General features: G+C 32.1%; 2 protein-coding genes across 2 annotated transcripts in view; one reads left to right on the plus strand and one right to left on the minus strand.

Annotated features, from left to right (window-relative positions):
* The first annotated feature begins 11,987 nt into the window (after nucleotides 1-11,987).
* LOC107465319 (ATP-dependent DNA helicase Q-like SIM) lies at nucleotides 11,988-18,460 on the plus strand. The gene is made up of 16 exons (XM_016084302.3): nucleotides 11,988-12,112; nucleotides 12,374-12,973; nucleotides 13,059-13,278; nucleotides 13,395-13,505; nucleotides 13,747-13,936; nucleotides 14,031-14,364; nucleotides 14,512-14,729; nucleotides 15,070-15,126; nucleotides 15,810-15,890; nucleotides 15,994-16,057; nucleotides 16,264-16,363; nucleotides 16,438-16,521; nucleotides 16,757-16,844; nucleotides 17,195-17,311; nucleotides 17,401-17,493; nucleotides 17,773-18,460. The coding sequence occupies exons 2-16, from the start codon at nucleotides 12,382-12,384 to the stop codon at nucleotides 18,115-18,117; spliced, it is 2,694 nt and encodes an 897-aa protein (XP_015939788.1). The 5' UTR covers nucleotides 11,988-12,112; nucleotides 12,374-12,381; the 3' UTR covers nucleotides 18,118-18,460.
* A 1,274-nt stretch (nucleotides 18,461-19,734) lies between these two features.
* LOC107465321 (autophagy-related protein 18a) overlaps nucleotides 19,735-20,562 on the minus strand; it is a 3,726-nt gene continuing 2,898 nt past the window's right edge. Inside the window, exon 4 of the mRNA XM_016084303.3 lies at nucleotides 19,735-20,051. Coding sequence (XP_015939789.1) covers nucleotides 19,961-20,051 — 91 coding nt within the window. The 3' untranslated portion in view covers nucleotides 19,735-19,960. The remainder of the gene's footprint in view (nucleotides 20,052-20,562) is intronic.

Genomic DNA, 20,562 nt, shown 5'->3' on the forward strand with positions numbered 1-20,562 from the left:
TACACCCAAAGAAGAATTGATCTACACCCGAGCGTCTGCTATAAATTCCAGGTAATTAAACAATGTTCAGCAATTTTTAAACTACACAATGCTATACAAATTACTGTAAATCAAACCTCATGAACTTCGTTAGATTCAAATTCATAATCCACATCGCCTGGATTCACCACAAAATCTGAGCTTGAAGGATCCATCATCTTCAAAACGAGTTCGAACTTTGATTTCAGAAAACAACAAATCAAAAGAGAAAACGAAGCTCGAGTTGCAGAGAGAGAAAAAGAGAACGTAAACGAAGAACATACCAGTGAGAAAAGAAGAGGAAAAGATCGATGGAGAAGAACGAGCGAAAACGCGCGAGAAGAAGAACAAGCAAATCTCAAAATAACGAAAATGAAGAAGGAAACAAATATTTTAAATTTGGAAGTTAGATATACGCGGCATATTATATAGCGCGTGTAATCAACGTACGTGGAGGAGCGCGTATGTTAAATTTATTGTTTAATAAACTTGTAAAGCATACAAGCCAGAGCTTTTCCGTTCCCTTTATTCTCTCTCTTTTTCATCTTCTCTGCATCTCCAACCTCTCTATTTTTATCCTACTTTCACATTCTTCTCATCTCAAGAACTCATTCCACAGAATTCGATGAGAGCTACTGTCCTTCTCGCACGCATTTAACATGGTGCGGTGAGCGTGGAGAAGGTAGTGGTGTTCCGATCGACGAGTTCATGAGAGAAAGATTTGAATTTGTGATAAAACAAAGTCATTAAGTTGAATTGGTTGAGGAATTACTTTGAAATTCTCCTAATCAAGTGAGATATTCAACAGTAGCGATTTCTTGATGGCTGAAGAAAATCCAGAGGGTTTCAATCGATCCTCTAGTGGAGCACAACTGGGATCCATGGATGTGCATCAAATTGCAAGCTTTCTTAATCAATTGTCCACATTACAAGCTCAAATCTCCAAAGCTGGTTCAAGTCCGATTTCAGATCCCGCAAGTCCCTACTTCATACATCCTGGTGAGAGTCCTGGTTTGCCTCTGATATCAATTACTCTAAATACAAATAATTACCATAGCTGGAGTAGAGTAATGCTGTTAGCATTAAAATCAAAGAATAAATTGAAATTCATAGATGGTTCAATAAAGAAGCCAGATCCAACAGATGCATTGTTTGAGGCATGGGAAAGATGCAATACATTTATTGTCTCGTGCATTAATCTGTCTTTGAGTTCTGAAATTTTTGAAAGTGTGATTTAGAATAATGTTGCCTATGATCTGTGGAGAGATTTGGAACATAGATATTGTCAGGGAGATCGGTTTCGAGTGGCTGAGTTAAAGGAAGAGATGTACCAAATGAGACAAGGCGAATTGACAATTATAACATATTTTACAAAGTTGAAGGCTATTTGGGAGCAATTAAATGGATTCAGACCAATTTCTAATTGTATAATGTGTACTGAGGACTGTAAGTATTCTCTAACAATCTATTTTTAACAAATGTTCTTTTCATTCCATCTTTTGATTTCAAATTGATTTTGGTGTCAAAACTTACAACACTTCTAAAATGCAAAATGCTTATTGATGATGAAACATGTGAAATTCAGGATCAAGCTACATTGAGGATGATTGGAGTAGCTAAATGTGCCGATGGACTATATACAATGAACAGCCCTACAATACATAGTGATTCATCAAAATCTACAGCATTAACACTTCATTCTTCCAATAATTCGTTAGGTCAGAATAATAAGCATTTAGATGTAGTTTCTATTTCTGATGAACATCTATGATATGTAAGGTTAGGACATATTCCATTTAATAAAATTGCAATGTTGCTGAAAGATTTTCCTTATATCCAATGTAAAGAAAGCAAAGTCACACCTTGTGACCCATGTCATTTCGCTAAACAAAAGAGATTACCATTTTTTCATAGTATTAGTAAATCTAAAAATTGTTTTGATCTTATACACATGGATATTTGGGGACCACTATCCACACTTTCTAGTTCCGGACACAAATATTTTTTAACAGTAGTAGACGACAAGAGTAGATACACATGGGCTTATTTCATGAAAACAAAGTCAGAAGCATCCATACTTTTACAAAATTTTGTGCAATATGCTAACGTTCAGTTTAATGCACAAATAAAATGCATTAGAACTGATAATGGACCTGAGTTTTTATTGAGAGATTTCTTCACTAAGAGTGGAATAGTCCATCACATCTCTTGTGTAGATACTCCACAACAAAACGGTATCGTTGAGCGCAAGCATCAACACATACTTGGCGTTGCAAGGGCATTGCTGTTTCAGTGTCACATACCCAAAATTTTTTGGCAATTTGCCATAGCTCATGCAATTCATTTGATCAATCGAGTTCCAAGCATTTTTTTAGACTATTGCAGTCCTTATCAGATTCTATTTCAAACTTTGCCGAATTTACAAAATTTGAAAGCATTTGGATGCTTGGCTTATGCTAGTACACTTGCTCATGGCAGAACTAAATTGGACCCTAGAGCTAAGAAGTGTGTATTCTTGGGTTTTAAAGATGGTACAAAAGGTTACATTTTACTTGATCTTAATACTAGGGAGATCTTTACTTCAAGACATGTTATCTTCTATGAAAATTATTTTCCCTACTTGTCTCATTCTTCACAGTTGCATGATTCCACTTACACTTCAACTATTGGTGCTGGTTGCAGGATTAATAATCTTCAATTTCAAGATTTAGATCCATTTACTTCCTGCACTTATCACTCACCTGCATCACCGCATTCTTCAAATGCAACTTCTCCTAACATTCCTATTTCATTGGAAAATAATGCAGCACATTCATTAGAAAATAATACATCTCATTCATTAAATCATTATAAGTCTCATTCATTAAACACACCACATGAGGATTTAAATACAACACAACATCACCTTGCATATCAGCAGAATTTAGGCACAAATGTTTCTGCTGACATCATTCCTATTGCATCAACAAGACCTATTAGGAACCACAAACCACCCTCCTACTTATAGGACTATCATTGTATGTTGGCCACAGCAGGTTTAGCACCTCCTTCTACTAAAAGATATCCAATTTCTAACTTTCTTTCATATAATAAGCTAAATTTTAATTACAAATCTTTTTGTTTGGCCGTCTCTTCAAATCCTGATCCTCGCACTTATGAGGAGGCTGTTGCTCATCATTGCTGGAGAGAGGCTATTCAAAGTGAGTTGGAGGCATTGAAGTTAAACAATACTTGGAGAGTTTGCAAACTTCCAATTGGTAAGCGAGCCATTGGTTGCAAGTGGGTCTTCCGAACCAAATTTCATGCAGATGGTAGCATTGAAAGACGCAAAGCTAGGTTGGTTGCGAAAGGTTTCACACAGATTGAAGGGGTCGACTTTATTGATACATTCAGCCCTGTGGTTCGGATGACTACTTTGAGATTAGTGTTAGCAGTTGCAGCAGCTAAGAAGTGGCACTTGAAACAACTTGACGTCAATACGGCATTCTTACATGGTGATCTAAATGAAGATGTTTACATGAAAATCCCTCCGGGCTTGGATGAACAGCAAGGGATGGTGTGCAAGTTACAGAAATCTCTTTATGGCTTGCGACAAGCAAGTAGACAATGGAATTTGAAGTTGACAGCCACACTTATTACCTCGGGATACAAGAAGTCCGTTTCAGATCACTCTCTTTTTACCAAAATTACAGCTTCAGGGATCACCATTATCCTTGTCTATGTCGATGATTTAGTGCTCACGGGGGATGACATTTCGGAGATTAATCGAATTAAAGGAATTCTTCATGACAAGTTCAAAATCAAGGACATTGGTGACTTGAAGTTTTTCTTAGGCATGGAAGTTGCATGTTCAGCCAAAGGTATTCATCTTTGTCAACGAAAATATGCCTTGGACATTCTTGAAGATTTTGGTTTCTTGGATTGCAAACCTGTCAGTACCCCCATGGACTACCATGCGAAACTATCTTTCGAAAATGGCACTTTGCTCTCTGATTTCACCAATTACCGGCAACTAGTTGGTTGCCCTATGTATCTAGCCAACACACGTCCGGACATCTCTTATGTGATGGGCAGATTGAGTCAATTCATTGACTGCCCAACTACTGCTCACCTCGAGGCAGCTTTTAGGGTCTTGAGGTATCTCAAGGGTTGTCCCACACTTGGCCTTTTCTTTCCTTCTGATTCTGACTTTTCAGTAACTGATTTCTCCGATTCTGATTGGGCTGCTTGTGTAGATACACGACGTTCAATCACTGGTTACTGTTTTTATCTTGGGTCAGCATTGATTAGTTGGAAGAGCAAGAAACAATCAACCGCCTCCCGGTCTTCATCTGAAGCTGAATATCGTGCATTAGCAAATGCTACTTGCGAGGCCCAGTGGCTTTCTTTCATTTTCCAAGACATTGGCATGCCACTTACGGCTCCGATTACCATTTTTTGTGACAACAGATCTGCAATTCACATTGCCGCCAATCCCATCTTCCATGAGCGTACTAAGCACATTAAAGTTGACTGCCACATTACTCGTGAGAAGCTACAAAGCGGCTTGACGCACTTATTGCCCGTTTCATCTGCTGATCAATTGGCAGACTTCCTCACCAAACCTTTGGCACCTGGACCTTTCTCCACCAATTTGTCCAAGCTAGGACTGCTTGATCTCCATCGTCCTAGCTTGCGGGAGGCTGTGACTTGATTGGTTCAGTCCAATAAGTTAATAATAGTTTATTAGAGATAATTAATTTGTAAATCAAAGCAGTTAGAGATAGCTAACAAAGTGATAATTAGTTGTAGATATTTTTGGTCACTTGATAAGTTTGTTACAGATGAATTCATTCCCTGATGTATATATATTAGCCTCATGACTATTAGAAAACCCCAACCTTTCTGTTTCACTTGACAAAACTATTTCCCTTTATTCTCTCTCTTCTTCATCTTCTCTGCATCTCCAACCTCTCTATTTTTATCCTACTTTCACATTCTTCTCATCTCAAGAACTCATTCCACAGAGTTCGATGAGAACTACTGTCCTTCTCGCACGCATTTAACATTCCGGTTCCTTCAGTGCCACGTCATCCAAATCGCGATGATGAAAGCATCAATCAAGTTTCGATCTTGGTAGATCAACGTCGCCCAACTACTTGAGACTTTGGGACAATTCCTAAGTGCGTGCGTGAATGAGGTCTTTCTGGTGGTTTTCGCAGCTTCTGCACTCTCCGTCACTCCTGAATATCTTCGCTTTTCTTGGTTGGTGGGAACTCTCTATTCGATGTTGGAAAAGCTTGAATTTTTATAGATATATTCGCTAGCAGGTGATTGTTGAGTTCATCTCTATTCCAATCCTTTATGGCTTATTTGGGCGTGATGCTCGAATTTTTTTTATAATAATATTTTTTTAAAAGATTTTACTACGCAATGATTTTTTTTGTGAAAAATAAACTTTAAAATTACCTAATAAAATAAAAATATATTACATCTCAAATTATTTACATAAATCTTAATATTAGAATAATTATCTAAATACTTAGTAGATTGAACATTCGATATATCTATTGTTCATATTATTTAATATTTTTATTATTTATCTATATTTTTTTTAAAGATGTTTCATAAAAATAAAAATAATTTTATATTTATATTTCATGTAAAAAAAAATTTATTTATTAATTATATTTAAATAAAATAAAATAAAAATATTATTAAAAATTTATCAAATATATTAAAAAATAAAAAAAATTATTAATTTAATGGAACCAAACAAGACTATATTATTTTTTGGTTCACTTACTTTGCAATCCCTTTTTATGATGCTTGTGTTGCATGCTCCAAAATCACTCGACTAACCTTTGGTGATTGGAGGTCACTCATATAAAGACGCCTAAAACGTCTTTTTTAAAGATGCTTTTATCACTACAACAAATCCTTAAGATAGCGACGGTTATTTTGCGGCGGTTTTGTAAATGTGCCGCGAAAAGACAAATTGCGGCACATATAGCGGCGGTTAAAGGTTGGGGCTGCAATCAGGACGACTTTTGGCGACGGTTTTGCTAAAACCGCCGCTATATTGCTGTAAGGTTAACATTTCGCGGCGGTTTTTTTCAAACCGCCGCTATATTGCCGGTCAGGTTTGTATTTCGTGGCTTCTTTTCGAAAACCGCCGCGATATGTCCGCCGGTGACTTCTTGTTAGGCATTTTGCGGCGGTTACTTTTAAACCGCCGCAAAATGCGTATTACCACATATTGCAATGTTTTCTTTAGTAATAATCATTTAGGTATAATTTAGTTAAGTAAATACTACTATCTTAAACTATATATGTTTAAATCATTGTTACTTAAACTTCTAACACTTTTTCTACATTCGTTTTACATAAATAAAAATTTCATAAGTTAAATAAGCTATATATGTTAACTCATGTAAACAAATTTACCAATAAGATTTTTTTTGTTTACTTTATTGGCATTTAAATTTGCATTCAAATATGGATGTAAAAGAAAAAAATAAAATCATATTCTGGACTAATTAAAAATCAAACATTTTTTAAAAATAATAATTATATATATCTTCTATAAAATATTAAAAATAATAATTAAAAATATTTTCTACAAGTCATTAAAAATTCAAAACGTTATAATTTTACAAAAATTATAATTTTAAATTATCATTTTTTTATTTTAATGATTTGTTGGGCATTTATTAAAATAAAAAATTTAAATTTTTTTACAAATAATAATCTTAATATGTGTTTTAAGACACATTTTAGTTATTGTCTCAAAATAATAAAAATAATAAAGATAAACAAATTTTATAATATGTTTTTAAAAAAATAAAAGATATAATTACCTAATTCAAATGTAATTTTACTTCAAATTAAAATCATTTCAGCAATAACACCACTATCACTACTACTATTATTACCGATTTTTAACTTGGCTTAAATCATTAAAATTAACAACTCCAATTCGATTATCAGTTACACAATTCTATTGTTTTTAATTACTATATATGCTGTATTATACTAGTAATAATTGTTTACTGTCACAAATGAGATTAGTCCAAAATAGTGACTACTAAAAAAAGTTATAGTTATATAGATCGGAACATATTTACCAACACAATATAAGTCATAAAAAATGTAATTATTTTTATAAAAATATTTTTATATAAAAATAATATTTTAAAATATTTGATAATTCATATGATCTATTAATTTATAATATCATCTTTACTTAAAAATATTTTTATTAGAATAATCATCTTAAAAAAGTTTATAAAAATCTAAATTCTAATAAAATGCTACAATTTTCTATTGTAACTATTGTATAGTTTATATAATATAATACCAGTAATAATTGTTATCGCAGTCATAAATATAAGAGTGAATATTTAGTCTGACTTCTGACAAATATTTCAAAAGAATTACGAAGTCCTTGATAAAAAAATATTTAATTTAGTTTTTAATTTTTTTTAGAATTGATTAGTATCTGTACAAAAAAAATAACATTAATTTTTTTTAATATAAGGACTAATCAATTTTATAAAGATTGAATATTTTTTTTAAGAATTTTATTGTCTTTCAAAAGTCAGTTGGACCACCGGACGGTCCGGTCCGATTCTAATAACTATGAACGGAAATATTAAAATTTGGCGGCGGTTTAGAACCGCCGCAAAACAAATGTTGTTTTAGTTTATTTGTTATTTAGCGGCGGTTGCAAACCGCCGCAAAATTTATAGACTATTTAGCGGCGGTTGCAAACCGCCGCAAAATTGATAGATGTTTAGCGGCGGTTATTCCAGCGGTTGACTAAAACCGCCGCTATCTGTTTTGCCGCGCCCTATCTTCCGGCGTTTCATAAAACCGCCGCTAAACGGCTCCAGGAACCGCCGCTAAATGGCGTTTTTGTTGTAGTGTATGTTGTGTTTTAATTAGTTTCTGTATAATTTATTCAGTATTCCTCATCACATATTATTAAATTTCTCAAAAGATTTTCTTTCCAAAAACAATAAAAAAATATTTAATTTGGACTAAAACAAAAAAGTAATAGATTAACTATTAGATTTTTTTAAAAGATTATTTACATAAAAAAATATATCACATTCATCAATATATATATATATAACAAGCTGTTAAAATTTTTATAAATAAAAAAATAATTAATTTTTATTCGTATAATATATAAAATAATTACTATATTATTATTATATTATAGATTAAAATTTATTAATTTAAATTTTTTTTTATTTTTAATATAAGCATTAGAAATAAATAATTTTTTATAACAAAATGTAATGTAACAAAATATATATAATATTAATTAGTTTTTAAAAAATTATGAAAAGATGATTTTTTTTAATAAAGTATTATTAAAAAATTAACATTATAAAAACTGATTTCAACCAATATGATATAATAGGTTATTAAATATATTTAATACAAAACACATTGAATATAAATTTTTATTGAGTTTAAATTTTAAATAATTTTTAATTGAATTTCGAATATTTTTATTTTAAAGAGTTAGAATATTTTAATATCATTTTTTTTGTATCTTTTTAATTGAGTCTTTTGATTTTTTAAATTATAAACCTTATTTATAATTAAGAGTAATGTTTTAACACCACCAATTAGTCACACATATAAAAATACAAAAACAATTCTATTGTCATAATTATAATCTAACTTTATAAGCAATACAATACAATGAAACTATATATAGGTAATATAACTAAATTTTATCTATATCTATAGTCACATTTCAGAAATAATATAATTAAATTATATTTATGTTTATAATTAAAATATGAATAAAAATACAAAAAATTATCAGGATGGTTAATTTTTTTCGTTCATAATTTTTTTATTATTTTGTTGTGAAAAGTTTAATTATTTTAATAATTATTTATTTTTTAAAAAAGATAATTGAATAACACAAAAAAGTCTTATTAAGAGTAATTTATTTATATATGATTAAAAAATAATTGAATAATTATATACGGTAAAAAATTAATATTATTAAAAAATAAAATTAAAAATCATGGTTTTTTTATGTTTTCCAAAATTTATCTACAAGTAATTCTATAAATATTTTATGATGAATAAAAATATTAAACTCGTGTTAGGAAATTATTTAATTTCCTAACTTATTTGTGGGCAATACATATATCAATTATAATCACAAATGATGCTATTTCAAATTAAATGACTTATATAATGATGATCTCATTTATTGTTATAAATGCTAATTTGAACAAGTCATAATTACTTTTGATTTAGAATTAAATAAGAATAAAACCAGATATTATCTTTTGTTCCTTAGATAATTATCTTTTGGATTTTAGATATATTATTTTTTGGACTTATATATATATATATATATAAGCAAAAAAAGTCCAACTGTTTTAAAGTAAAATTTTCTTTTAATATTTGATTAAATGTTCTTGTATTTAGTACTTTTTTTTGGTACTTCCTCTTAGTTAAATCATTAAAATTTTAGTTATTATTGCTAGGGATGTTTACAGATGGGATATGGCTGAAATTTCGATCTAATCCGCACTAAACTCATTAGATCAAATTCGATATTCGCACTTTTTATGTTTGGATCAGATATCAAATATATCCATAAAATAAAAAATATTAAAAATTTTTATTTTTATAAAAAAAAAGTCAATAATTTTTTTTGTTTACTTTTTTAAACATATTTACTTCTATCTGATTAGAATGTGGATCCGATTCGATCCAATCCGATCATCTTACAGATCATATCATATCCTCAAATTACAGATCAGATACGGATAAATACTGTGAATTTATATTAATATGATCTAATCTATGAACACCCCTAACTACTACTATAGGTTCATTGTTGCAAAAGAATGCTTCTTTTATTATAAACCATTATTAGATCTTAATTACCATTAAAACAACTTAATTGAACTGGATCGACTGAAAAACTAGTGAATCGGACTAGATCGGTTTACGACTGGAAAACTAGTGAATCGGACTAGATCGGTTTACTCCTTGGACCGTTTAAGGAATAAAATCGGTGTGAACCGTTAAGAACGGGTGCAAACCGGTCTGCTTGAAAATTTTTTTGAAATGTCTCCACAAGGTCTCGAACCAAGAACCTTGAAGCAAAAACAACCTCAAATTGCCGCTTAGCCATTGGGCTTCTAAGTATCACATTTTACAAATACCACTTAGTCATTGCACTTTTATGTAATATATATGACACTAATTATATAGTATACATAAATATCTAATTTAACTTAATTTTTGTTTTTTCTATTTTTAAAATTAATTATATTTTAATTATATACCATTATTAATATAAATATAAATTTCACTAAAAATTTATTAATTTACTTGATATATTTTATTGCTAGTATTGTGATTAAGGTTATTTGTTTTGAAGTTAGTGTTAAAATCTATTGATATTATAGTTAGATGATAAGGTTTGTGAATTAATTATTTTTTTATTGTGTCAAAATAAGATACTACTGTAGTATTAAAATTTTATGGTTTTTTTATATTAGTTATTTTTAGTAAGACTTGATTCTTCATAAAATGTTAGTGAAGATATGTATTTCAAATTTTAATTTTAAGTTTTTAACTATTTTATATTTTATATTTACGTGAGACTGGTTTTATCGGTTCAACCAGTAATTTATCGGTTGAACCAATAAACCAGTGAACCAGTAGCTTGACCAGTTCGATCACTGGTTCGGTTCTAACAACTATGTTTCAATCTAATTTCAAAAATTTCGATTCACTCAATTTAGTCTCCCAACTTAATAGTTATGACTCACATTAGTTTCTAATCTTATTTTTGTCACTCATCTCACAAAATCGTTAATGACATGTTGAGATGGACTAACGACTGCTACATTATACATTCTAGCGATTATTTGATGTGACAATTAAAATTTTTTTATCTTATTTTTTTCAACTAAACACTTAAAACCCTAATATGAGTCACGGATACCTAAGTTAAAAAATCAAATTAAGTAAATTGAAACTTTGAAAATCAGATTAAAGCTCGAATATAACTTCAAAACTGAACTTTAACTTATGTAGTGATTAATTTAAATGAGAATCAAATAAATCAAAATTTAACATAATTTTTATCAATGTTTTCAAATTCGAAATTTTTATACCAAAATTAACTAGGATTTTTCTTTAAATTAAAAATTTAATGAAATAGTAACTTTAATTATCTTAACCAATGTCCTAATTAATTATTTTTATGTCTTAAAAAAAATGTATATGAGAAGAAAATAATTAATTTGTCCACTTTAATAAATAGTTATTTTACTAAAATGAAAAAAAAAACTATTTTTTTAGAACTTTTTAAGAACTAATCAATATTATATATATTTTGTTACACTACATTTAGTTATAAAAATTTTATTTATTTTTAATGTTTATATTAAAAATAAAAAAATTTAAATTAGTGAATCTTAATCTATAATATAATAATAATATAGTAATTAACTTGTTATATATATATATATTGATGAATGTGACATATTTTTTTATGTAAATAATCTTTTAAAAAAAATCTAATAGTTAATCTATTACTTTTTTTGTTTTAGTCCAAATTAAATATTTTTTATTATTTTTGGAAAGAAAATATTTTGAGGAATTTAATAATATGTGATAAAAAACACCGAATAAATTATACAAAAATAAATTAAAACACAACATAAAAATATCTTAAAAAAAGACGTTTTAGGCGTCTTTATCTGAGTGGTGTCGTTGGTGATTTGTACCCCGAACCAATCCATCACAAAAATTACTCTAACAAAAACATTACAAGAAACTGTCATAGGTAATTTGGCCCAACAACCTCATAGTGTTGATCGTCCAACAGAAAAGGGGAAAAAATCTTTCTTTTTTTTTTTTTCTGAAAGAAATTAGAGAGAAACAGGAAATATAGATATTCATCTGACGGCGTCGTTTACAGTTGGTTCCTCCGAATATCGATATTCACTGTAGCGCGAGCGCCAGAGAGTTGGAGATTCTCATGTTAATGTTTTGGTCACATAAAAAACCATTTGGCGCGGTTCCTGACGAGGAATTCAGAAGATAATTTCTTCAGGTAACTTCACTCACCTCAATTCCTTCAATTTCATGCATTACTTTTCTCCGTTCTGCTGTTTCCTTTATTCAATGTGGCCCCTGTGCCCAAGTTTTCGTCTTTTGCGTTTGCCATCACCAAGCGCGGCAGAAAATTCATAATGCCATTTCATCATAATTCTTGTGAAGATCGGATATTTTTCACCTCTCATTAATTCCCATTTACTTCTATTTTTCAATTTTTTATTCGCTACACAAGTTTGTTAATTCTTGCTATTCCCAGGGTATGAAATGGGTGCCAGTAACTTATCCTTCGACCAAGTGCTTGTGGAAATGCTTGAAATGGGTTTTGAGTATTCCAGCATTGTAGAAGCCATTAAAACAGTGGGTTTGTCTATTCCCAATGTTGTGGAGCATATCTTGACGGCTGGTAGTGGTAGTGGTAGAGCTACAACCAGCTCCAAAGCTTCCACTACCACCATACAGCCTTCGAAATTTCGTGCTCCTCATGGAAAAGCACTCAAGAGAAAAGCTTTGTCCTCGACCAGCCAAGTTCGGCAGTCGAGCATATTAGACCATTTTCATACCAATGATAAGTCCACTGTGTGCAATAAGATACATGATGTGGCAATTGTTGATCTAGAAATGGTGAATGAGCACGATGAGCCTATCTCTGAAATGCCTGATGATGTGACCGTGATGCCGGGGCAAATTGTAACTGCTCCAATGGAAAATTTCGTTGTTATGTCTGATTGGGAGACGAGAGTTGGTGGTCTCTTACAGAAGCATTTTGGGATTTTGTGTTTGAAGAGTTTTCAGAAGGAAGCGCTGAACGCATGGGCAGCTCATAAGGACTGCCTTGTCCTTGCTGCAACAGGATCTGGTTCATTCTTTAGCTCTAAGTGTCCCTTCTGTGTTGCTTGCTAAATTTCTATGTTGTACTTGCATTTATGGTGATGTTTTTGCAGGGAAATCATTGTGCTTTCAGGTTCCTGCATTGTTAACTGGGAAAGTGGTGGTTGTGATATCCCCATTAATAAGCTTGATGCATGATCAATGCTTAAAGCTAGCAAGACATGGAGTCAGCGCTTGCTTTCTTGGGTCTGGGCAACCTGACAATACTGTTGAAAAGAAAGCAATGAGAGGCATGTACAGCATAATATATGTTTGTCCAGAGACTGTCCTAAGGTATGGTTTGGCTGTTTGGGGTCTTTGAGAAGCTCATTAAGTATCTTTTGAAGTCTTCATTTTTGTTTGTCTTTTCATTCTTTATTATGTTCTAATTGCAATGCAATCCCATGTAGATTAATACAACCACTGCAGAAGCTTGCAGAAAGTCGTGGTATTGCATTGTTCGCAATTGATGAGGTGCATTGTGTTTCTAAATGGGGTCATGATTTCCGTCCAGACTATAGGTATCCTCTGTTTGATGCTTCTTTTATTTATTTATTTTTATTTTAGGATTCTCTATGCTGGAAATGAATTGGATAGAAACAAAGATCAAAGATCAATGATCAATTGTTAGATTAATTTGACTGATTATCTTATTCGTCACTTTTCTTCTTTGTTTCCTGCATACCTTCACGATTTCTTAAATGCCTTTATTCTGCTGTCAGAAGTATGATCTATACATAAAATGCCTTTCACTTGTTTCAGCCGATTATCTGTGCTGAGGGAAAATTTCAGTACCAGCAAACTTAAATTCCTGGAATTTGACATACCTTTGATGGCCTTGACAGCTACAGCTACACACAGAGTTCAAGAAGATATTTTAAAATCATTACGCATGTCAAAGGAAACAATTTTTGTGCTTACATCTTTTTTTCGATCTAATTTACGCTTCATGGTGAGTTTTATGTTTATGACTTTCATGCTAGCATCCGCTTATAACCTGTTACTATAGTCTATATATACTTAAGATTCATTGTGGCTTCAAACAGGTAAAGCACAGTGGAACTTCACAAGCCTTTTATGAGAAAGATTTTCATGAATTGATCAAAGTATATGGTAGCAAGCTAAATTCCAATAAAAATAAAAAGGCTTTCATCTCAAAGGACTCGGATGATGTTTCCAGCAGCTCTGGTGCTGCTGGAATCTCTGATAATGATGATGTTTCTCCTTATGATGTGGATAACAACCATGATGATTATGGTGGCAGAGACGTTAATGTAGTACACTCAGGAAACACAGACAATCTTGTAAAGGGAAAAGAGTTGTCTGTCGAGTTTCTGGAAAATGACAACGATGACTGTCAAAGCGTGGATGACTGGGATGGTATTACACTTTCTGGCATTTTTTTTACTTGAGTTATTGTTCATATTTAGCATAAAACTGAAAGCAATTTCAGTGCCAGTGGTGAAGAACTTCAATCTCATTGAACATTTGTGACTCTCAATTTGTTTTTTGTTTTTATAAATGCAGTTACCTGTGGTGAATTTTGTTCTCAATATCGTCCGAAGGACTGGGAGTTATCTGAGATACATGATCCACCCAAGGAACCAGAAGGAAGTCTGAAAGTACTTAAAGGTCCTTTGGAGCAAGGACTGGCAATCATATATGTACCAACGAGAAAAGAAACGCTGAAAATTGCAAAGTATCTATGCAAGTTTGGCGTGAAGGCTGCTGCCTATAATGCAGCGGTATGAGATTATACTCAATCTTGTTTAAGTAGATGGTCATTTAAAAATTTAATTTTTAATCAATTGGACTTTATCATGTTGATCATGTTTTAAACACAATGAAGTACAGTACATAATTTCCAATGGATGTCTCCTATATACTATAGGGAGGAGAATAATTTAATTACCTGTTATTCTTAATTGGTTTCTAGGCTCTACTGTGGAATTCATTGAAAAGAGCTTGGTAGCTAGTTTTACATTATTCTCTTATAAATTTTTGCTGCATGTTCAACTATCAAGATTTGAATTATGTTATCTGTTAGATGTGAAACTAATTTATGAGCTGAATTTCTATCTCCAGCTGCCCAAATCACATCTAAGAAGGGTTCACAAAGAATTTCATGAAAATACCATAGAGGTATGGATCTTGAATCTGACAGAACAATAATAGATGTCTGACTTTAAAATTTTTATGAAGGCAAATGAATAGTGTTTTATATTTGAATTCAGGTTGCCAGTTATCAGTTATCGTAATCATTTGTTAATTTTAAAATATGATGTGACAAAGACTTCAGAAATTTAAGTTACAGTATTATTTTAATTTCTTGTCTCAGTGATAGTGTGGTGCCATTTGCACCATTGTTATGAAAATTCAGAAACAACTGCATGGAACACAATCAATAAAACACAAACAAGTATTTTCTTTTAGCTTGTTATGTCGGATTTGGATGGTTCATGAGTTTGACTTATTTTCATGCATAAACACTTCTATTTATATACATGTCTGGTCCTTTCTTTTATAAGATTTTGCAACTTTGGCTCTTTGAAATCCTGCCAAACCTATTATGCATCAAAGCATGACTGTTTCTTTGTAATAATCTTGTTATTGCTTAAGTCACATTATATACCAAAATAATAATTAAAGGATCAAGTTTCTTATAATTTTGGTGATATGAAGCCATGGATTTGAATTAATTTTACCGATATTCTCTGTGTTTGCTACCAATCACTCTTCCTTTTCACCTTTACTTCATTGGTTTGTAGGGAACCATAATAAGGTTTTCCAAATGACAGGAATGCATTTATGTTTATCATTTTCAGGTTGTTGTTGCAACAATAGCATTTGGCATGGGGATTGACAAGCCAAATGTCAGAAGAATCATCCACTATGGTTGGCCACAGGTCTCTTTGTCAAAAATTTATCTGTATCTGTGTTCATTCGATGCACCCTTGATTTCATTTTTTATGGAGATATCTAAAACTATTGAATATGTAATTTGATCAGAGTTTGGAAGCCTACTACCAAGAAGCTGGTCGGGCTGGTCGAGATGGGAAATTAGCAGACTGCAGTAAGTTTAATCATTATAGAGGCAATTTTTATCTCATGATGCAAGTTTCATTCCTAGCTTTCTTTTCAAATCTACCCGTATTCCCTTGACTTGCACTGAATTAGTAGGTTGCTTACTGATTCATTCTTTTTCACCACTTAGCCATTTCTCAAGCCTCCTACTCTCTTTTTTCTCTTTTACATTTCTTGCTCCTACTGCACTTCCAGTTCTATTTGCAAACCTAGCGAGAGTTCCATCACTTTTGCCTAGTCGAAGAAGTGAAGATCAGACAAAACAAGCATATATCATGTTGTCTGACTGTTTCAGGTTTGTTTTGATGCATACACCTCTATATTTTTTTCTTGTAGTTATGATACATAATCTTGTGGTATATTGTCCAGATACGGAATGAACACGTCATGCTGTCGAGCAAAGACACTTGTGGAATACTTTGGAGAGGAATTCAGTCATAGAAAATGTCTCTTGTATGTAAATTCTGGCCTCAGTGCCATATAGATCCTGTAGCAATGTATTTCAAATTCTACCAATATCTAGTAATTTGATATCTTATTTATTCTATTTGTTTATTCATTTGTTGTGGTAATTATGTGGTGTTGCGATCTACTTATGCTATGGCTGTGTTGACTGATAGGATGTTGAATCTTTTGAGTTGCTGACTAATGCTGTTGTCACTGTCTTGATGCACCCTGTTTCATGTAGATGTGATGTGTGTGTTGATGGACCGCCTCAAAGGCAGAATATGAAAGACGAGGCGTGTATATTACTACAAACTATTGCTGCTAGTCATGTATGTCAAGTAGTTTCAATTTCACCAAGTGAACTTGCAATTAATTCTCAAAAATGAATTACATTGTAGTATTGTGTAGTATTTTCCGGATATGTGGACCTTAGCACCATCTTGCACATATTCTATGTATCTCTAGCTCTCATTGAATTTCAATAGGATAAAATAAATTTCATAAATGCTCTGTTTTCTGCACCTTTTCGTATTTACTTTTAATAGCTTTGATCTTGAAAGTGAACTTTTGGATCCAACGCTTGGTATATATGAAATTGTTACGGTCCAGAAATTATGTTTTCTACATTCGATATCATCAGCAAAAAGGAACTAAAGCAACATGGATGTTGATTTGTCAGGCATGTAGTTATTCCATGGATTTTTCATATGATGATGATGTACATCTTGAATATGGATATGGAAGACGTGGAGAGAGGTCATGTCTTAAGAATATTGTCGGAAAGATACGGGAGCAGGTGAACCCACTTTATCCACATTGTTTTGCATGATGTTCTATGTTGCTGTAAACTGATGTGAATTGTTTTCATATTATGCATATATGCAGTCTCAAAAGTTTCTAAACACTGATATATTATTGTGGAGAGGTCTCTCTCGGATTTTGGAAGCTAAAGGATACATCAGGGAGGGAGATGACAAGGTATTGTTTTGTTTGTACGGTCTAATAATAACATGTCCTTATCCAATTTGTGTTGCAAAATCCTATGATCATATTGCATGATTGAGTGTTAGTTTGTGCTTCAAAACTTAAAAAGGTTAAGAAATATAAACCATACTCATAAGCATTGAATACAAGGAGGAAATAAAACATTATGGTGTGTCTTCATGTTACCATTCATGCGCTGTCTTGTTACATGCATGCTGTCATTAGCTGTGACTGTAAATTGGTAATTCAACTTTGGTTTTTATCTCGTCGCAGACCCATGTTCAGATAAAATTTCCGGAGCCAACAAAATTGGGATTGGAATTTATCAGGTCCATGAGTGAAGAAGCTTTCTATGTTTACCCAGAGGCAGATATGTTGCTTGCAGCAAAAACTCACAAACCGCATTCCTCATTACCATACTCCTCATTCTCTGAATGGGGTAAAGGTTGGGCTGATCCTGAGATCCGTCGCCAGCGTCTGGAAAGAATGCAAGTCAATAAAAAGCCAGAGACGCTGAGAAGTCCCAGGAAACGTCGAAAGAGAAAAGCCAATAAAATGAAACACGATATGAGGACTTCTCGAGGAAGACTTGAAGCAAAACTCACAAAATATAAGTGATTTACGAGGCTATCGTGTGCAGTTATTCTAACATTAACATACAATTTACTCTGGCATATAGAAGTGAATTAATTCATGGTCATTGCAATTTCTTCAAGGATAATTATGGAGTCTGGATCAGAGATATAATTTAATGGTTACTATTCTTGCTTATCTGTGGAAGAAAACCACATATTAGGGAACTGAGAACCCACCAAACTGGTTCAGATCTTTGTCTTAAGTCATTGATCACAACAAATGGATTGCTGCTAATCCAATAATCAAGATATCATTTTCTATGTATGTCCTCCATGAGGGGGTGTTGAAATGTGTTGAGATTGTTAGATAGTGGTTAGTAGTTTAAGTGATGCATTTATGAATAGTAGTTGAATAAGTGCTCTATATTTATTCTTTATATATGTGGTTTTTTCTCTCGTAGTAATATACAACTATACACAAGTAATATATTATCTTTTTCCTTTTGTCTAGTTACTCTATTATTTCTACTGGGTTACTATGAATCTTAACACGTGATGCTTGAATTTTCCTGTCACAATTTTATGGAAAAATTAAAGGAAATCGTAAGAAAGCTCTAGGTTCTACTAATAAATTAAACTTTAGGCTAATTGTTTGTTCAAAGTTGGCTAGATATAAGGGTGGCCTTGATACTCGGTTTGCTAATATGGAAAAGGTAGCAAAGTGGAAAGAATAGATAATAAATTAAAGCTAAAGTAAAGATGTAAACCCAAGGTGAAGCAAGGTATAACAAGAGAGAAATCCTACATTATTATTATTATATTTGCTCATATATCCTCCATGGTTTTGCGGAAGGCATGAACATGGGCTATAACAACATAGTGTATGCCATAATAGGCTTCTCTACATCGTTCTTGTTTTGTGTTCCAACCATCAAGAGATGGCAAAGGAAGCAAGTGGCTGCAGAAAAGCTAAAACTCATTACGGAGGCTCTTGAAGCGGCTGAAGAAAGAGTAGTGAGATATGAAGAGAGACATGATAGAATTTTGAATCAAATATGTCAGTCTTACTTAACAAACACCGAGCTTGTAAAGGCACTAGACGGGGCTCGAGTAACCATGAACGAGGTATTGGAGTTTGCTGTTCAATTGAGGAAAAACAGACAATTGAATAGGTTTGGCTTTGGCTTCTTCTTTTTTTATATACAAGAAAAAATGAAAGATTAGGTGGGAAAACCTAAACCCCATCATTGCGAAGTAATAAACAATTTGGTTCCACTTGGCATTATTGTTGAGTTCTATTCAATGCCTGCTTAAGATTTGGCGCTATTGTTCAACAGATTCCCCCAATCTCTTGCATAATGTATAAAGCATTTAATCCTTTATTGGAGAATAAAAATGTTCATATTTCTTTATGGGAACCATTGTTCGATATAGATCACTGGAACATGTATTAAATGTTTATGAAAACACAATAAAATATAAGGCTTTACTAAATTTCTAATCCAGATGTTCCTCTAAACTTGTTTTCCTTCCAGGTTTGTCTTTAAAAAAAGAAAAAATTGCCCAGGCCAAATCATACTTACAACATTTTACCCTTCCTTTTTGCTGTGTTAAATTTCGAACAGTAATATTCAATTTACCACATCAAAGGAACATCCACTTTTTCAAGAATCCGGAGACCTGCTGAATTCTGAGAGTTCATAACTTGATTTTGATTCACAATGTAATATATACAACGCAAAGCGATTGACATTGAGACATTAGCAATATACTCGTACTTACACAACTTAGAAATAAAAGAAAAAGGGGAGGGGGTAACAAGGTAAACAGAAAATAAGAGTATTCACAGCAAGGGCCACTGAAGATATATACAAGATGCATTTTTATTAGAATGTCTCATCTGTCTTGAGGAAATTGTAATATTCAAGTTGTGTCATCTCTCCTCCATTTGCAGAATCAAACTGGCATCGATAAAAGCTGCAAAAGAAATTCAATAATCGTCTGCATCAATATTTAACTCCCAGAGATGGAGAGCCATATAGGAAAAGAACATTCTATTTCTTGTAGGTTGATCGTCTGAAAAAGTAGACACCCTTATTTTGTCTAATTGCTTCATGATATAACTTTCTAAATATACGATGTTTAACAGTCATAACTCATAATAAACCATTAACAGATAAAGAAATTATTATTAGCAAAATATAACCAATGACAATATTGAAGAACCATTTGAACCCCAAACCCTCAAACAAACAAGAATCGTCAGTCTTATCGAGCAATGTTAGCATGCAATGCACAAGAATGAATGAGAAAACTACTAAAGACCTTTGATTTAATGTAACATGAATGTTAGGGAGTCAAATGTGAAAATGACTGATCCTGGAGCTAGTAATGTTGTCAGAGGGGGGAATCAAATCATTCTTCATGCAGAGGCCTATTTTAGCGAAATAAGAAGGAACTTAAAGAAAAATGTTGACATTCGGAAAGG

Source organism: Arachis duranensis, chromosome 9 (genome assembly GCF_000817695.3).
Source record: "Arachis duranensis cultivar V14167 chromosome 9, aradu.V14167.gnm2.J7QH, whole genome shotgun sequence".
NCBI lineage: Eukaryota > Viridiplantae > Streptophyta > Magnoliopsida > Fabales > Fabaceae > Arachis > Arachis duranensis.

Coding starts and splice junctions, on each gene's coding strand:
- LOC107465319 (XM_016084302.3), top strand. CDS start 12,382: ATGGGTGCCAGTAACTTATCCTTCGACCAAGTGCTTGTGGAAATGCTT. Junction 15,127..15,809: donor TTCATGAAAATACCATAGAG/GTATGGATCTTG, acceptor TATCATTTTCAG/GTTGTTGTTGCAACAATAGC. Junction 16,845..17,194: donor AAACTATTGCTGCTAGTCAT/GTATGTCAAGTA, acceptor TTGATTTGTCAG/GCATGTAGTTATTCCATGGA.